The sequence below is a fragment of the Haliotis rufescens genome, unplaced genomic scaffold (assembly GCF_023055435.1).
Source record: "Haliotis rufescens isolate VD_foot unplaced genomic scaffold, xgHalRufe1.0.p SCAF_18, whole genome shotgun sequence".
Taxonomy (NCBI): domain Eukaryota; kingdom Metazoa; phylum Mollusca; class Gastropoda; order Lepetellida; family Haliotidae; genus Haliotis; species Haliotis rufescens.
This window is the reverse complement of record NW_025963868.1, coordinates 1,778,712-1,799,902: the sequence shown is the minus strand read 5'-3', so window position 1 is coordinate 1,799,902 and position 21,191 is coordinate 1,778,712. Positions and strand designations below refer to the sequence as shown.

Genomic DNA, 21,191 nt, shown 5'->3' with positions numbered 1-21,191 from the left:
CGGCTACAACCACACCTACAACCATGGCTACAACCACAGCTAGAACCACACTTACAACAGCTACAATCACATCGACAACAGCTACAATCACACGTACAACTTTAATGACAATTGCAACCCCAGCTACAATCAGCCACCATCGCGGCTTAGATGTACAACTACTCAAATAGTATAGTAATATGACTCCGACTAGTTTAATACAGTAATAGTTGATATGATACAGTACGACTGCGGACGTTCTGTCGCCCTTTACAACAGATCCTAAGACGTTGCCTATGCCCGGGTATCTAGACACTTCACTTTGCCGCGTGGGTTGTGGTGAATGTTGATGGGGTTATTTATAACTCCCAATAGCCTGCTTGACATGCATTTTACCAGGCTCAGCCCCGTGATAGTGAATAGCCTTCATGGTACACAGATATCCAGTGGTGTATGTTTGATTAGTGTAGTATTTTGTCTAATACACTGAAACATCGAACATCAACACACCGAAACATCGAACATCAACACACTGAAACATCGAACATCAACACACTGAAACAACAAGCATGTGTCGTGTGCACGAAAGAGTCCTCCATTGTTGCAATATTGAACAGTCGATGTATATTTGAAAATCAATATACTGCTGCATAAAATGAATGGTTTCGTGGAAACAAAGTACATGGGAGTGTGAAAGCTGTGTAATCCACGTATACAGCGCATATGGTGTAGCATAGTGTATACTGTGGAATGAATGTTGCATTTGCGGTTTCCAAATGAGGTGAGGTGAAATGGGGTTTAACGTCGCGACCAAGATTATTGCACTTATATAGGGACGTGCATGCACGTGTGTGTGTGGCAGCTTGTACTAGCTCACAAGAAAAAATACCCATATATACAAAATATACAATTTTGTATATTTGATATTTCCAAAATATACAATTTTGTATAGTTGGTATTTCCAAAATATACAATTTTGTATATATGGTTAGATTTTACCACTGCTTCATTCAATTTCCTCACCTCTTATAGAATGTTTCACATAATATGTGGTTGCAAAGTTTACTAATGATACCGAACAGTATAATTATTGCATGTGACAATAATGCTTTAATACTATTTTCATTATGACAACTATATGATGTTATGAAATAATTTGTATTTCGTTATGTTTTACAGATCTTAATAACAGTTTGATCAATATAAAATGCGTACGCCAGCAACAAGTAGTTGAAAGTAGTTTTAAACATTGATGTTTATCGTTCCAAAGCTCTGTTCTCCAGCTCAGTTCATCTTTGTTTACGAGAACGTTTTTAATATGGGCAATTTTCTTCTTTCGGGACATTGGAGCAGTCATAATATTCATAACATCATAAATATTAAGATTACAGGCAATTTTAACAACTTTAGTACTCCATGAACTTTTACATAGTAACCATTTTCTTCATCAAAGCGTTACAAGTACTGTTATTAATCTTGGGGTAGTCTAAAAACATTAGCATGTAATGTAACAAACGGGGAGGAGAGACCCATGTCTCCATTAGTGGCTATACATGGAGGTACCGTTACTAACACCAAGAAATAATTTACCGGCTCTATTTTGGATTAGATTAACGTTTTATCCTCATATACCAGAGCCATAGAACATTACCGGCTCAACAAGACTTTCATACAGTTTCATAAAAAACATCATAAGACACACACCCAACAGAATAAGACAAAGCATGGCTGGCAGAATTGTACAACTCTTTCACAGTTTCACATATCTAGATGCTCGTCAACCCGTAGTCCCAGATAACGATATGATTCTACATAGACCAGTGTTTGCCCAGCGAAGAGGAATCTGGTTAATCTGTATCACTTAACGAGTGGTGAATAGCTTACTCTGCCCACGGTCGAGAGCAGCACAGTAATTAGTAGTTTAGACCAGGCGAATACACTGGTCACACTTGACTGGTCTGTCTGATGATTCGGTCACCTGCCAAATGGGATGTCTGACAATTGGGTGTGAACCTTACAGAGGAAGTTATTTTATGAATGCGTCACGTGTTTCAAAAAAGATGACCATTATCTAAGTAAAATACTTCTAAGATCATAAAGGACATAACATTTAATAAGGTGAAATTCATTTTCGACAAACTTTTATGAACAATTTTAAAACAGTGCGGGCAGATTCTATTTTCTAAAAGGTTTGGGGGGTTGTAAATCGTCCTGTTTCGATCCAGATCTAAAACTAGCTAAAATGCGACGGTGGTCCCTGTATTTAAAACATAAGGAGCAACAACGTTACGATCATGAAAGTTCTTAATGTATTGCCCTTAACGTTATGTTTATCGTTCCAAAGCTCTGTTCTCCAGCTCAGTTAATCTTTGTTTACGAGAACGTTTTTAATATGGGCAATTTTCTTCTTTCGGGACATTGGAGCAGTCATAATATTGATAACATCATAAATATTAAGATTACAGGCAATTTTAACAACTTTAGTACTCCATGAACCTTTACATAGTAACCATTTTCTTCATCAAGTACTGTTATTAAATCTTGGGGTAGTCTAAAAACATTAGCATGTAATGTAACAAACGGGGAGGAGAGACCCATGTCTCCATTAGTGGCTATACATGGAGGTACCGTTACTAACACCAAGAAATAATTTACCGGCTCTATTGTGGATTAGATTAATGTTTTATCCTCATATACCAGAGCCATAGATCATTACCGGCTCAACAAGACGTTCATACAGTTTCATAAAAAAAACATCATAAGACATACACCCAACAGAATAAGACAAAGCATGGCTGGCAGAATTGTACAACTCTTTCACAGTTTCACATATCTAGATGCTCGTCAACCCGTAGTCCCAGATAACGATATGATTCTACATAGACCAGTGTTTGCCCAGCGAAGAGGAATCTGTTTAATCTGGTTAATCTGACTGTTGGAATATTATCTATGCATTATCCTGTCTAAAAATCTAGATATATTTACAATATCATGTATGCATTTTTGAATCATTGTATTCCGGAGTGGTCTTCATATAAACTTCTTGACCAATCCGCTTCATGTACATTTTCAGAAAAACATAACATAACATGGGAATACCGTTCGAATTGAGCCTCGCTCAATTTCCCTGTGCGCTGTGATTTTTTATTTATTTTTTTTAAATGAAAATTTTACAGGGACTAGCTGTGCTACCACACATGTTAAACCATTTTTACAGTTTTGTCTAATTTTAGCGATAATGAAAACTGAGTAGAGATAAGATATATTGATGAACAACGTCTTTATTACAGTTAGGAGCGACGCTTAGGTGTATGTTGTAACACCATTATCAAGCAAGTGATGTTGTTCATCCACAGATCTTATCCTCTCTCAATACTCCAACTTCTAAATTCCTCGCAAAGAAGATAATGATACTTGTTTTGAATCTTGCCATCGTACAAAATATTCTTCGCACAGTATTCAAGAAACAATGTAATATTAATATCATACTACGCCATCAATATATGTTGTGCAATATTTGAGAGGTTGGCGCCTGTCGGGACGGTGTGAGATGCTAAAACTGTTCTTGTATAGTCTAGTATCCTTTGGCTAGTGACAGCTACCACTGTTTATTCCCATTCAAGTTGCTAACGGTGTTTCATCTAAACAGTATTATGGGAACGGAAATTAAAACATTACTTCATTCGTTATGCTACCATTTTTGAATATATGTCCATGGGATTAATCCGTTCATTTTTCCGTATTTTTATTACGGAACTTATAGCTTTGTGTGGCACAAACGATCAAATAGTAAGATGACTACAATTAAAGGGCATTAATAACGAGAGGCTGTTCACATATATGTACATCATATATGTATCACGCGAATCATTTCTGATTTTACTCGACGTAAGTGCTAGAAACGTTACCTACTTCCGGCGCAGCGGTTCTAGATGTTGGCGCTATCTAGATTGGGTCCCTGACACATGCAGCTCTATTTGATGGGTGTATTGTACTTAATAAGCTGAACTTTTATAAATCTATTTTTTGCAAATATATACTGGTCACTCCAACTAATCATTGTTACTAAAATATATAGGATTGTTGTCTATAACGTGTCCATTCGTATGTCTGTTTTACGTCTGTTCTACTAATTATTGACACTAAGAAACTCGTACAATTTTTTAAATCATTACTAAACGTGTTGTACTTGTCTACATCTGAATTGAAAAGTGGGAGAAAAGTTGCTTACTGTATTTTGCCGCCTTTGATGGTTCTGATGATCAAGATGACAACGTCAAAATCTAAGTGTTCAGGAGTCGATGAGGATTCAGGAGTTTTTGAATTGATGCAGAATCAAGGTTGACCCCTTCCTTACTTACTTACTTACTTACTTTGGAGATTTAACGTGCGCTTTCCGACTGATGCGTATTTCGCACACGGGCCCGGCCAGGCCATTTAATGTATTTCCGAAAGGGGCGAAGGTGGTCTGTGCAACACAAGAGGGGGGTTTTAGGGGTTGCTTATATAGAATTGGGGAATTTTGAGATTTGGAATAGATGCCGATGGGATTGGGGAGGTGAACTAAGGGAGCTGGGTATGGTGGATGTTTGTTTGTTTATGTGATTTTGATTTGGTAGGTTATTGTGTTTTTAGATGCGTTTTATTAGTTCCGTTTTTATTAAGAATACGCCCAAGGCCTTGAAGTTTTCTAGTTTATTTTGTGGGTTTAGTATTGCTTCTAGAGTTAGAGCCTTGTTTAGATTGAGGGTGGTTTGTAATGCGATTCGATGTGTTAGGTAGTGTGTGCAGTGGATGAGTGCGTGTTCTGGGGTTTCTGGTTGTTTGCAGTGTGGGCAGTTACCTGTAGTGTGTTTTTTAAAAAATTTTAGGTGGTTATTTAGGTTGGTGTGTCCTGTTTGGAGTTTAGTGATTACTCTGTCGATTTTTTTGGATGGATGGAGAATTTTTGGTTTGGTTAGTGGTTTGCTGAGCACTTTTTTGATTTGGCTATTTGAGTTTAGATATAGGTTATGCCATTTTTTTGTGATTTTTTGCTTGTTTACACTTTTAATTTCTGATTTTGAGATGGGTAAGTTTAAGCTTATTTCTGGGATTTTGAGGGATAGTTTAGCTGCTTTATCGGCGTTTTCATTACCGTATATTCCTACGTGGGCGGGTATCCACAAGAAGGTTATTTGTTTGCCTGCCTTAGTTAGGTCGTTAGAGCTTTTAAGTATTTGATTTATTAATTTAGGTCGGTTTTTGGTATTTTTGTTTTGGAGGGCTTGCAGTCCACTTAGGGTGACCCCTTCCGACCCGTTGGGGGTTATTATTGGCCTAATAGTGCACCACGTGATTTATGTCCAGGCCCCCGTGACATGCAGTTGCCATGTGACATGTAATTAACTAATTGAATTGCAAAAACAATTCCGACAGCAAATAACCGCATCAACAACAACAATGCGTGGATGCAAAGAAAGAAACCATTTTAAACCCCTTTCTGTATATTTGTATTTGTATTCCTTTCTGAAACTATCATTCTACAAACAGTTGTGTTCACCGCCCATTGTGATACTTCTACTTAAGAAAATAAAAAAGGATGTTTATTTAGTCATTTGACATGCGTTCATTGTAAACAAGGATTAGTGTGAAAGGATTACTAAGTTTTTTATCCAGTATAATGCACTTCCTCGATTAGCATAATTAGAACAGAGTTTGTAATTAGTTATATCCTGACTCCAGTTAACCAAGGCAGCTACATCAGTTGTGATTTATGAATTTGTGGAATCTTAATGAAAATAACGACCGCCTGTCACAAAATTGCCAACGAACATTGAACACGCACAGTTGCAGATTTTCCTTTCGTACATTTGAGGGTGAACGTGAACGAAGCCGTGCAAGATGCTTTACAGCGATTTGTCTTCAGAACACATATTGAGCTCAGGTAAGTTTATTAATGATGATATTTTCATCCATTCATAGATATGGCGATCATGAGCGCTGACACTATATGTATTCGCAATAGAACATTTGGAAGACTAGACACAAATTGAGTCACAATATGACAACATCAAATCAAAGAAATTGTTTAATGCAACAGATTTAAGGCATTGAAATTGTACATTATTATAAAATACATGAGGGTCGCTACGTCTCATGTCAAATACATCAATGAATTCTTTATAAAAAAAATTAATTTAATATTACTATGAATTTATAGCTGAAATTATGGAGTCTTGCATGTCGAGCCAACATACTATAGTACATATTATTCACCTTGGAATTTCTGTTTACTGTGCTTGCGGTGGGGTCAACCCTATTCCCAAAATGGACAGTTCCAAATACTACTGCATAAAATATTAATGCTTATTTGGAGAAAATTACCAAATGAATGAATGCAAGTAAAACTTAATCGGGGGGAAAAAGAAAACTGTTCAATATCTCGTCAAAGTGTGCCCAAGTGCAAAACCTTATCTTAAAATGAAAGGACTTTGGTATTAATATTTCAGTCAGATTATGATATTGGCGAGTTAACGAGGTAAGCCCTATGATTAATTGTCTTAAATACCTTTCTGGTGTCCACCGCCGTGAACCATACTCAATCACTCAGTTAAATAACCCCTTTTACATAAGTCATGAACAAGCATTTATATATTGCCAATATTTTGCTCCCATGTTTTGGATAATTGTACCAAAGAAAAAGAATTAATCCTAGAATGTCTACACATTAATTCATTACGGACGCTGAAATAATGCCGATGAGACGTTAATTTTTACCTCGCCCACTCACTGATTACGGACTATTTGTGGGCCAATAAGAGGTACAAGCCACGTGAAAATGTAGAGTGAGACCAACGTAGCCATTACACCTTTTTACAAGATGGAAAACATCTTTGCTGTTAGTGATTACATGTAAAGAAATCTAACCAATTCACAGGCTATACGTTGTAGAACTGAATGCAAGTCATTCCTACCTGATACCATTAATAATTGGAATAGTCACCGGAAAAAGAGGATTATTAAACTTAGACAATGTTATATTCAGTTAAGCCATGATACCAGATTTTGTCACTTTAAACTTCCATCGGCTTAAAAAACACATCTCAGATAACACATCATGCATGCTCTTGTGGCTGTCACAATGGTACACTGCATTAATTTTTACACATGCCCCAACTACAATATATTTAGAAACGATTCTATTCTAAAGGTTAAGTGAGTTTCTAATCAGTGGTTTATTGGAAACAATTTGAACAGTGCCTAATTTAGCTATTTTGAAATCGGCCATGTACATCCGACGTTCGGGTGGATTTGCACATATATAATAACTAGTAGTAAGACTTAATACATACTTTGAGACACGTATTAAGTATTAAAGAGTTAAATAACTTTTCTTAGGAAACCCCTTTCCATCAACCGCACTGTTGACCTATCTTTTTTGTTCTGTTTTGATGTATTGATGTATTATTTAATACAATATGTATATCTCCCCTCATCCCAATGTTAATAAAAGGAAGCTTGGTGGGGACTTTTGGGATATAAGAAATGAATACAGACTGCCATATTGTCTGAATGTCTTAACAATCACCGGGTGTGACCACGTAGACAGGATATCATTCGGGTTTCTCATAATTACTCCATGAGCATGCTTGGTATTGTAGCTTGGGGATATTAAATGTAAGTTTGTTATCAGAGGAGATTGATAGTGAACTTTTAGTACCAGTTAGATATGATATCTATATGACTTCTTTCTGTTTGACAAAGGATTAAGGGTATATGTGTGGGTAATCCTTCCACGCTGATGAAAGAAAGTCACTCTACTAGTTCATGTAATCTACGTCAAATAAGATCAGAACACATGCATTATTACAACATACTCAGGATACCAATAACAACGAAATTTACAAATTAACAAACATGATCAATATTATTATTACATGTTAATGCCATGTATGTAAATATAGCTATATAAACATATGTTTAATTTTTCAGCTTGTGTGAAGTCGTCCATAAATACAAGAAAACGTATATTTTCCCAAAATTATATTACCCTCAAAAGGGCAATTATATTCATGTTACATTTTTTCAGTCTCTTTTTTAATTCGAATGACGTAACATTTATGTTACTTTGATTTTATTAGACCCATGTTGTTGTTACAGACCCAGGGATTGACTAGGTTCATTACATGTCATAAAAGTGCCGGGACATAATATGGTGGCAATACATTCTCTAATCAACACCTGTCTCAAAGGGACGGGCAATTTGGGTTTGTCCTCAGGGAATGTGTTATGCAATTTGTGTATTCACGAAATAACATTCAACAAATTATGTACATGGTCCTGTGATGTAGGATTGATGCATTCGTACTTTTTATAAATAAATGAATTGCATTTTTTTTCTTAACCGTGTGCGAAATACGCATAATGTCGGAAAGCGCAAGTTAAACACTGACTTCATCCCAAAATAAATCACAAACCCTCTCTTATAATTTGTATATTATTCTATATTTTAATTATGTAAATCACGTTCCTGTCACTTTTAAAGTAGAATACGTTAGTCACTCAACCAATTCCATTATTATTTTCCCAAAGATCAAAGATTAAAGCAGTTATCAAGATTTATTGTCCATATCTTTAAAAATACTTAATCTTTGCATTGAAACTGCCATCATGATGTATTATTATTATTATTATTATTATTATTTTTACTATTATTATTGATGTACATATGGTTTGCACCCAACCATGCGCGTGCCAAATTATACAGCGTCAAGCTTTTAGAGCGCCAACTAAGTTTTCCAAAGTAGAAATTAAGCCAAATGAATATATATCAAGTTTCCTTTTGCTAGAACATATGCATGCTGTTGTGTTTTTTCAAGGTAATCTTCGTTCTCGCATTGATAACAATATTTAAAGAACAAGTATTATAAAATATAATACGGGAATATATTACACACGTTATTTACGCATCCGGTTGCTCATAATACAATTTTCCCCAAGGACTACCGTTTTACAAAACGCGATTTTCCGCGTTTCCGCCGAGATTTCACATTATAACAATGTATATCTACAATGAAACCGACAGCTCAGAACAAACCAAATTCAACACTTTTAAGTAGTTATAAAATAGTTTTCATCCTCTGTGCAATCCACTCTGTTGGCATATGTGCACGAGAGCATGTTACAAAACACATCGCGGCCTCCCCGTAAAACAAATCCAAGATCAAACACTTTCAATACAGAAGTTACCGCCAAAGCAATCGCCCCCGACAGCTAATCCCCTCTGTGCATTTGACCATAAAGTCTACTCACATACCAGACGCCTCAACCGCCCACCCGTCAATATCATTGCAAGGACAGAATGTACTCCCGCTAACAGTGTGGAGTACTAATTAAACATTCCAGTAATGTTACCCGCCACTAAATCAGTTTTTTGTAACTTGCTGATACTATTTTGCACATACAAAACATTTATAGAGCAATACATAGCAATTATCCTCCTTTACCAACATATACAAAGAAACACAGTGCTCAACTTAAAACACTTCACTTTGCACATATATCATAATTATACACAAATACATAATAATTATCTCCCTTTACCAATATATACAAACAAAACAAATTTGGATACACCATATATACAAATTTGTATATTTTGTATATGTCATATATACAAACTTGTATATTTTGTATATATCATCTTTCCAATCTTGTATATCCTTTGGAAATATCATCTTTCCAAAGGATATACAAGCTTGTATATACATATGAATTTTTTTTGCAGTGATAGTCCGGACTGATGCCGATTTATAGTGCTAGCATACTGAGATACCATGCCGCAAATTAACATGAACAACCCACTCAGACACAGTATACTGACTCCGAGCCGACCAGTCCTGGTTTTAGCCCCAAATGCCGAGCGACAGACGGGGTAACAACAAGTACCATCTTAAAAGTTTCTGAAGACTTAAATTGATATATTTCGGATAGAGAAATCAATTGCACACAAAAACAAGAGCATGCATGAGTGTGCGGGTTTAGACCTTCACATTCAATGTCAGGGTAACCTACATCCCATTTCCCCTACAGCTTAAGACAACAAAGTTCCCGGTCCATGGCACTGCTAATCCCTAGTCTGTTACCTATTTGATACGATGGAACAACCCAAGAAACACGAATAGATTGAGATAAACAATTGACATAACAAACTCAGCATTGCGAAGACCAGCCATGTTGATGTCATGTTAGTCAGTTTCAAGTATCTATATACTAAACCTAGCCATCTCAACTGTAAATCGTCTCATCTCAGTTTCTCAGTGTAATAATTGTTTCTTCCTATTGTTATTTTTGTAATTTCTAAAAATTGTCTTCTCATCATACAGGCATCTTTCATTACACTTACATTAATTCTTTTTTTTAAAACTTTCCTTAAAGTTCCCTAATCCCCAGAAAGCTCTACCCCTTTCATTTCCACTACCTCTACTCCAGACCTTAATCTCTCCTTTAGGTGAGTTCATAGTGCCTGACAGGTAAATGCCGCGTGTATAACTCTGTAATGTCATATACTGAATTGAATACAAAAATATTTAAGAAACAAAACAAAACAAGTACCATCTTTTAACGTCTATTGGTATGACGCGCTTTCAAATGTATTGTGTAAGTTCTAATCAACAGGGAATCATACATACACACTAGTATCATAAAGGTCATTTTATATGTTTGGTATATTCTTGTAATGCGTGGGCATGTTGAGTATATTCACAAGAGCATGCATGAGTGTGCGAGTTTAGCCGTTCACATCCAGTCATGTTTCCGGTTGTTTACATGTGTCGAGAAAAGATCGCATGTGAATTGATCGTTTGTACTTTTGACTCTCTTTGTGAGTCACGACTTTTGACTTCCCTGTTGAGTCACGGATGGATTATGTAGCATGCATGCATATGACCAAGTAAGGATAATACTAGAGGCGGTAACTGTGGAGATGTGTGGTCTTGGGACGTCAGGAAGAAAAAAACCACGTGCACACTTTACACTGACACGGGGCGGTCGGCTAGCCTAGTGTTTAAAGCGTTAATTCGCTCGTCACGCCGAAGACCCGGGTTCCATTCCCGACATGGGTACAATGTGTGAAGCCCATTTCTGGTGTCCCCCGCCGTCATATAGCTGGAACATCGCTAAAAGCGGCGTAAAACCACACTCACTCACAACACTGACACGATGAAACAATATCGTGGACACACATATTTTAAGCCCAGAAATGAATCGTCATGGCTGAATGAAAGACTAGAGTGGAATGTCAGTTAACGCAAACAAGTAATCAACCAGTAGCAAACAGCATGTGTGAAACACGAGTTCCACAAGATTGATGATTGTTTGTTTGTTGTTGACACTGGTAATCCATAGGCTGGGATGATAAGCCACATCCTAGGCGAGTCTTACTTAAGTTTATAACATGTAATCATAATCTACCTATTGAACCTGCATGGAAGATGGAGAAAAATACATTTAACCGAAAGGATTTGCCAACTTTGCAAATTATCTGACATAGGTGATGAATTTCATTATTTGTTTATTTGTCCATCTTTAGAAAACGAAAGAAAACATTTTTTACACAGATTCTACTACATTAAACCCAATATGCATAAAATGAATTTACTTTTCAATAATTCACGACTAGGAACAACAAGAAAACTGTCCAAATTCTGTAAAATCATCATGTCATTGTTTAAACCTATCAAGTAACTCTCCCTCTTATTGAATTGCACATGTATTGCTACCACAGTAAATCTGTATAAATATACATGCATACTCGGCCAAGATGTTTTTGTATATATTCTATATTTATATGTATATGTATTATGTTATTGAAATAATTTTGTACCTCTGATAGCGGCCTGAGTGTGAATAAAGTTCAGTTCAGTTCAGGAAATCAGGAGGGGTGGTCGGGTAGCCTAGTGGTTAAAACATTCGCTCGTCACGCCGAAGACCCGGGTTCGATTCCCGACATGGGTACAATGTGTGAAGCCCATTTCTGATGTCCCCCGCCGTGATATTGCTGGAATATTGCTAAAAGCGGCGTAAAACCATACTCACTCACTCACTCAGGTAATCAGGATACGGTAACCAGTAATCAGTAATCGCCGCTTTTAGCAATATTCCAGCAATATCACGACGGGGGTCACCAGAAATGGGCTTCACACATTGTACCCATGTCGGGATTCGAACCCGGGTCTTCGGCTGCAACACAGAACGATATGGTTATGCATGTATTGCATTATGATGGCGTTGGAAGTTATTACTGAACTATACCGAGATAAGATGTTGGAAGTATATCAGTGAGTGAGTGAGTATGGTTTTACGCCGCTTTTAGCAATATTCCAGCAATATCACGACGGGGGACACCATAAATGGGCTTCACACATTGTACCCATGTCGGGAATTGAATCCGGGTCTTCGGCGTGACGAGCGAACGCTTTAACCACTAGGCTACCCGACCGCCCCTTGAAGTATATCAGAAGAGGAGAGTGAGGGGGTGACTGCTAGAAGAATGAAGTTTTGGAACAAAGGAGATACATTGTTGTTATCAAATTTCCCATTTTGTCCTTATAATGTTTTCCTGATTGTGACAATGATCTACATTGATCTGCAGCACTTTTTGCTTAATGTAAACGTACATCTAATGTGTTTGTGGTATTGTATATGCAACATGCACAACATGTTGTATGTAACCACTAGTTATATGTGTGATTTCTCATTCTAATGTGGGGCGGTCGGGTAGCCTAGTGGTTAAAGAGTTAGCTCGTCACGCCGAAGACCCGGGTTCGATTCCCGACATGGATACAATGCGTGAAGCCCATTTCTGGTGTCCCCCGACTAATATTGCTGGAATATTGCTAAAAGCGGCGTAAAACCTCACTCACTCACTCACTCATTCTAATGTTTCCGGTATTACAATTTTGATTTCTCATCGGGTTTTAGTTACATTGTCTGCTGTAACTATAAACCACTTGGTCCTTGGGTATAACACATCTTCTTAAAATACCAACGCTGCACATTCTCATGATGGTCATATTAATTACGTTCATGAATAAACTAATCCGCTATATCAAATGAAAGATTGTTGAGAAATATGCTCGATAACCGCAGAGGTAAGAGACTCAGTCGGGTATAAAAGCGGAATCTAACATACACTCATACACCCGTGTGCGAAATACGCATCAGTCGGAAAGCGCACGTCAAATCTGAGGTGAGGTGAGGTGAAATGGGGTTTTAACGTCGCGTCCAAGATTACTGCACTTATATAGCGACGTGCATGTACGTGTGTGTGTTTCTGTGGCTGTTTGTACTAGTCCGGACTGATGCCGATTTATAGTGCTAGCTCACTGAGATACCATGCCGCAGTTTAACATGAATACCCCCACTCAGACACAGTATACTGACTCCGAGCCGACCAGTCCTTGTTTTAGCCCCTTAATGCCGAGCGCCAGACAGGGTAACAACAAGTACCATCTTTTAACGTATTTTTGTATGACGCGGCCGGGGATCAAACCCCGGACCTCCGCTCTCCGGGCGGACGCTCTACCACTAGACCACGGAGGCGGTCATATACACTCTGAGAGACTCCCGACCTGTAGATCGGTGTGCATGTGTCGGTGACGAGAAACTACCAAATTTTTAACCATATTTTATGAATATATTCTGGGACTTCAGTAGTGAAAGACATGCACTTTCCTGACGCCTGTTTCCAGCAAATACTGGGAAAAGTAATCTGGCACATGTCCATGGATACAAGTTTTATGTTTGCTTGGTATTCTGGATGTATTGACCAAAACACGGTGTAAAAATAAGTTCTTCGTCTCCTCCTTTCAGAGAAAAATGTGCATGTTTGGAAAAAGTGACGGACAAAATATCTTGCCTTGCCACCCACCCCTAGAATATTAACTCATCGCTCCTTAATGATATGGTCAGATAGGGATTCAGAACTGCACCGTGAACCTGTCATGCGGACACAACTACAGAAACCACCTTTGTGTGGTTGATGTCTTTTCAAATGGAAATTCATGTTTTGTGTGATTGAAATTAAACTGAATATCTGTTTGTACCGATAGCTAAGTGAAGGTTTCTGTTTCAGACTGTCTGCCTGGTCCACGTGTGAATCACGTGGCAGATGCTTCCTTCCCCAGGATTCATGACGTGGAGTTGTGTTGAATAAATCATGTCCAAACAGTCTCATATTCACTGACATATCATATATAAATTATGGATAAGATGTGCTTGTCATACAACTGTTTCTAACATAGTTTATTATGTGCTTCAGTGTTCAAGTGAGTTTTCCGAAATTGAGTAAAGGGATATTTTCATTGCAGTGAACATAACACTTGATATTTCACTGCTGTGATCGTAACACTTTGACGGAACTATTGTCATACAAGAGTGACCTTCCCTAACATTGTCTTCCTTTATCGTATATTCTGACCCCTACACAAACTGTTGACTTCCTTTTTATGTTAGTTCCACATTTACGAGGCAAAATAATGACAGATGGCCATTTATGGAGTTAATATAACTTCTTGCCATTTGTTATTCCCTTGAAAATGTTTCGTTATAAACTGTAAATTTCTCATTTAACTCGTCAATCGAGTCTGTACTTTTCGCACAGCGCCAGTTTTGTTACTTGACCAGCGTGTATTCTTTCGCTTGCAACAGCGGCCTCGTAGTTTTCAAGAATGTTTTTTGTTATTGTTGATTTTCTATATAATAATAATATCTGTATGCATGATACAGAAATTTCGTGACCCTACTCTTTTAGTCTCAAATACAAGAGCTGGTTAACTGTCCCCGTGTCTTAGGCAGGGAGAATTTACGTTTCAAGGTTTTACATTTGTAATGAAATAATTAAATTTACCAGTAGACAGCTACACAAAAAAGTATATAATAAATAGGATATTCTGCATGTCTCATGTAATATCACGTCTCTCTCATATCGTGGCGGGCAAAAGGAAATATTTCACTCGACACATGAAATTTCCTCAATGTACATGTTTCCTTACTTTCACAACCATGCATCTTATCAAAGAAGCCCTGTCGACTGAACCCACACCACCCGGTTTCTACACGCTTGCAAGGCTCGTCTGTGTTGGAGAAGGAAATCAATTACAGCATCAATGAATAATGAACCGGGAAGTATTTCACTTTCAGCAGTAGAATATCAACCAGGTTGGCTGTTTGAGGTAGTTTCGCGTGTGTAAAGTCAAACGAGGGGGACAGATGACATATTTCCTGTTGGACAGGTCAGTGCGGGCCGACACAAGGAAGAAGATGTGACCTTCATGACCTGCCTGCTCTGAAATGTTGTGGCAGTTTTACAAAAGCAGTAGTAATGCATATTAACATAATGATTAAGTATGTTTATACATTATGTTCATGAATGTCCTGAATGAAGGAAATTATGAAATATAAAGCTCTTTTTTGTTAAAATATTTGGTTTCTTCAACAAGGGCGTAGTCGACATGTGCGACATTTGTTGGGTTTACTTGGGTGTTGACCGCCGTCATATAGCTGGAATATTGCTGAGTGCGGCGTAAAACAACAATCCATCCAACCAACTTGAGTGTTCTTAAGCAGAGAAAGATGTCACGTTTGTTTGTGTGTTTGTTTGTTTGTTTGTTTGTTTGTTTGTTTGTTGTTTAACGCCGCACTCGGCAATACTCCAGCCATATGAAGGTGTTCTGTAAATAATCCTGTCTGGATCAGACAATACAGTAATTGACATCATGATCATCGATCCACGCAATTGGAATACGATGACATGCATCAACCAAGTCAGCGAGCCTGACCACCCGGTCCTGTTAGTCGCCTCTTACGACAGGTATAGTCGCCTTTTACGATTGCTGAAGACCTATTCTACAACGGATCGTTACGGGTCCTGTCACGTGCAGATCATTCATTGCCAGCTGGTATTGGTGGTAGTGGTATTGTATTCATGTGGGTTATCATGACCTGAAATAATCAATGTCTAGTTATATGGCTATGGAGTATTAATGATATTTTATTAATGATATGTAGGATGTGTTGTCATGACAACGAGGTCAGCTGCCATGGTAACTATCCCATCATTAGCAGATTATCCATAGAATTACGTGCTCGATGGGTCTTGGAAGAGAAAATAAAGCATGAGATACCTGTGTAGGATGTGTCTTTGAATTGTTTTCTACTTTCATACTGCATGCACGAATAGATCCACTATGTAGTCTGTACATGTGCCACGAAGCGATCTTAGCACTACGAATGTCGTAAATCAGCCTTAAAGCATGGGAACTGTGCAGGTGTGTCTTAAAATCGCTCTATAGAACTGGGCCCTGATATGGAGGTGATGTCACGAAACTACAACTAATATATAACTAAACATTCTACACTTGTTAGGGCTAGAATAGGTCTTCAGCAACCCACGCTTGCCTTAAAAGGCGACTATGCTTGTCGTAAGAGGCGACTAACAGGAACGGGTGGTCAGACTCGCTGATGCTTGATGCATGTCATCGATTCCAATTGCGTGGGTCGATGCTCATGATGTCAATCACTGGATTGTCTGACCCAGACTCGATTATTTACAGACCGCCGTCATATAGCTGGACTATTGCTCAGTGCGGCGTTAAACAACAAACAAACAAACCCAATTCACTCAACGAACATCCGGGTAAAAAACAATGAACGAGTAACACAAGCATATCTAAAACAGTGAAACCTCGTTAATCCGGACAGTGGTGTCCGCATTAAGCCAGACCTGTGTTAGGAAATAATGGTTATGAAATAATACGCCTTGTATTTTTTATCCCGTTAGTCACCTCTTTCGACATGCATGGGCAGCTGAAGACCAATTCTAACCCGGATCTTCACGGGGCCCACTTTTGTATTTATGTACCCAGCAGTGTTAAGGAAACCAGCAGCCGGAAAAATGAGGTGTCAATGTATGTATTGGTAGCACTGCCAAGTGTAACAAAAAATGTAAGACTCGATTTGCTCAAGCATTTATTTCCGATAATCAGTTATTGCAAAATAGCAAATAAAGAATAAAAATAATCTGACAATTTTCACCTTGAGTCATGAAGATATTGAAAACAAATAAGCGTTGGTAACCAAAAGACTAGACTATGTACATGCTTGTACTGGGCGGTTCTAGTATATATACTTATTAAGTACCATCTGATGTAAAATCAAATTTTGAAAAAAATAATGACAAACCTTTTGTCGTGTTTTCAACAACGAACCACCCCAGTCAAAGTTTGATTTAACACATATCGGAAAAGTTTTGTGGTGCTTTAATGATGCCCATGTGTAAATATATTAATATACACCCACAGGTAACCACATACAGCGTGTGTATGAATAATACTGTTCACATTTGATTTGGTTATGTATCCCTGATTTTGTGATGTTGACATGTCAGCATCATGAATATCATCATGAACAACAGTAACAAGAACAACGCCTGACTTTGTGATGTTGACATGGCAGCACCATGAATATCATCATGAACAACAGTAACACGAACAACGTCACCATTGGGCACCCGTTCCCCAGTCACATTCGCTTATCATATGTAGACAATTTGTTTACGATATATTTGAAGATCAAACACTTAATATGTACAACGCTCCTTCTTCAGTGATACCTCCCTCGTAACACCGAAATACTGGTTTCTGTATCACATGCAGACCTCGTTAAACAACAACCTTAGCTAACACTTAATTCTGATTGTAATGAAATTGTGTTAAGCAATTAATGATTGAAATGATAAAAAAAAGTATATAAAAGTATAAGAATTATATATTAAACGTGTAAAAATGTATTTACACCATATCTGACACTATTCCGAAAACAAACGAAATCAACCCGTCTTACAAACGATACACTCATCTCAGAGTGTCGGGGCAACTGGCGAACTTCAACCCGTAATGCTAAAGTCCATATGGACAGAGGTTGACTAAACTTGCTTTGTACTACACAATTGTAGTCAACAGAATACCTGCCGGTGTAACATGTGAAAACAACACAAATATAACAAAAAGTAAAGCTGTTTGCAGTAACGGGGATATCAAAACACATATTGGCATGATTGCCGTAGCATGATAGAAAACTACTCACTAACTTATGAACACCATTATGCCAAGACTTATAGCAACACCAGGATGCCATGCCTTATAAGAACATCAAGATGACAAGCATCATATGAACTCCAAGATGCGAAGCCTTTGATTACAGCATGAGGCCAAGTCTTACAATAACAATGGCAGGATGCCAAGTCATATACAAACACCAAGATGCAAAGTCTTACTATCAACGAACACACACGTTGCTGCGATGTTTGGCAAAGAGAGATCAGATAAACATAGTGGGTATTCCGTATGTACAGTCCTATAGACGCTGTGGGCATTTCTAATATACAGTCATTGTAGGTATTTCATATGTACAGTCATGGTGGGTATTCGATACGTAGAGGCACACAGTCATGGTGGGTATTTGATACGTAGAGGCACACAGTCATGGTGGGTATTCGATACGTAGAGGCATACAGTCATGGTGGGTATTCGATACGTAGAGGCACACAGTCATGGTGGGTATTCGATACGTAGAGGCATACAGTCATGGTGGGTATTCGATACCCACCATGAGGTTACAGCAACAGTCAAACAGTCATGGTGGGTATTCGATACATAGAGGTACACAGTCTTGTTGGGTATTCCATATGAAAAGTCATGGTGAGTATTTGATTGGTACAGTCATGGTGGGTATTCCATATATACAGTTAAACAGTCATGGTGGGTATTCGATACGTAGAGGCACACAGTCTTGGTGGGTATTCGATACGTAGAAGCACACAGTCATGATGGGTATTCCATATGAAAAGTCAAACAGTCATGGTGGGTATTCGATACGTAGAGGCACACAGTCTTGGTGGGTATTCGATACGTAGAAGCACACAGTCATGGTGGGTATTCGATACGTAGAGGCATACAGTCATGGTGGGTATTCGATACGTAGAGGCACAGTTATGGTGGGTATTCGATACGTAGAGGCACACAGTCATGGTGGGTATTCGATACGTAGAGGCACACAGTCATGGTGGGTATTCAATACGTAGAGGCACACAGTCATGGTGGGTATTCGATACGTAGAGGCACACAGTCTTGGTGGGTATTCGATACGTAGAGGCACACAGTCATGATGGGTATTCGATACGTAGAGGCACACAGTCATTGTGAATATTCGATACGTAGAGGCATACAATCATTGTGGGTATTCGATACGTAGAGGCACACAGTCATGGTGGGTATTCGATACGTAGAGGCACACAGTCTTGGTGGGTATTCGATACGTAGAGGCACACAGTCATGGTGGGTATTCGATACGCAGAGGCATACAATCATGACGGGTATTCGATACGCAGAAGCACAAAGTCATGGTGGGTATTCGATACCCAGAGGCGTACAGTCATTGTGAATATTCGATACATAGAGGCATACAATCATTGTGGGTATTCGATACGTAGAGGCACACAGTCATGGTGGGTATTCGATACGTAGAGGCACACAGTCGTGGTGGGTATTCGATACGCAGAGGCACACAGTCGTGGCGGGTATTCGATACGTAGAGGCACACAGTCTTGGTGGGTATTCGATACGTAGAGGCACACAGTCATGGTGGGTATTCGATACGTAGAGGCATACAGTCATGGTGGGTATTCGATACGTAGAGGCACACAGTCATAGTGGGTATTCGATACGCAGAGGCACACAGTCAAGGTGGATATTCGATACATAGAGGCACACAGCCATGGTGGGTATTCGATACGTAGAGGCACACAGTCATGGTGGGTATTCGATACGTAGAGGCATACAATCATTGTGGGTATTTGATACGTAGAGGCACACAGTCAAGGTGGGTATTCGATACGTAGAGGCATACAGTCGTGGTGGGTATTCGATACGTAGAGGCATACAGTCATGGTGGGTATTCGATACGTAGAGGCACACAGTCATTGTGGGTATTCGATACGTAGAGGCATACAGTCATGGTGAGTATTCGATACGTAGAGGCACACAGTCATGGTGGGTATTCGATATGTACAGGCATACAGTCATGGTGGCTATTCAATACGTAGAGGCACACAGTCATGGTGAGTATTTGATACGTAGAGGCACACAGTCATGGTGGGTATTCGATACGTAGAGGCATACAGTCATGGTGGGTATTCGATACGTAGAGGCACACAGTCGTTATGGGTATTCGATACGTAGAGGCACACAGTCATGGTGGGTATTCGATATGTACAGGCATACAGTCATGGTGGGTATTTGATGGGTATAGTCATGGTGGGTATTTGAGCGGTACAGTCGTGTCGGGTATTTGAGCGGTACAGTCATGGTGAGAATTCCATATGAACAGTTATGGTGGGATTCCATATGAACAGTCAAACTGTCATGGGGGGTATCCTATATGAACAGTCAAACAGTATGGTGGGTATTCCATATATACAGTCATACAGTTATGGTGGGTATTGCATATGAACAGTCAAACAGTCATGGTGGGTATTCCATATATACAGTCAAACAGTCATGGTGGGTATTCCATATATAAAGTCATACAGTCATTGTGGGTATTCCATATATACAGTCAAACAGTCATGTGGGTATTCCATATATACAGTCATGGTGGGTATTCCATATGAACAGTCAAACAGTCATGGTGGGTGTTCCATATGAACAGTCAAACAGTCATGTGGGTATTCCATATATACAGTCAAACAGTCATCGTGGGTATTCCATATGAACAGTCAAACAGTCATGGTGGGTATTCCATATGAACAGTCAAACAGTCATGGTTGGTATTTGATATATACAGTCAAACAGTCATGGTGGGTATTCCATATATACAGTCAAACAGTCATGGTGGGTATTCGATAGGTAGAGACATATCTGTAACAAAACAAGTATCGCATCTTCAGACCAAAGTTACATGGGAGTAGGGAGATCAAGTTGTTCACTTGACAATTGAACATGTTTCATTATCATACCTCCATGTCAGAATGATGAGATCTAATTGGTTCACGTGATCTTGATAAAATACAATGTTTCCCGCCTGGGAGGGAAATAAATTGATCAGCGGGAGATTAAGTCTCTTATAGCTCTTCACGAACAAGTCAGGCTGCACGTGGATTTCTGACAGCTAGA

The 21,191-nt window shown here is 38.7% G+C and overlaps 1 protein-coding gene across 1 annotated transcript in view; it reads left to right on the top strand.

Moving 5' to 3' along the window:
- LOC125381508 overlaps positions 1–15,627 on the top strand; it is a 48,069-nt gene extending 32,442 nt beyond the window's left edge. Inside the window, exon 5 of the mRNA XM_048398111.1 lies at positions 14,096–15,627. Coding sequence (XP_048254068.1) covers positions 14,096–14,119 — 24 coding nt within the window. The 3' untranslated portion in view covers positions 14,120–15,627. The remainder of the gene's footprint in view (positions 1–14,095) is intronic.
- The last annotated feature ends 5,564 nt before the right edge of the window (positions 15,628–21,191 follow it).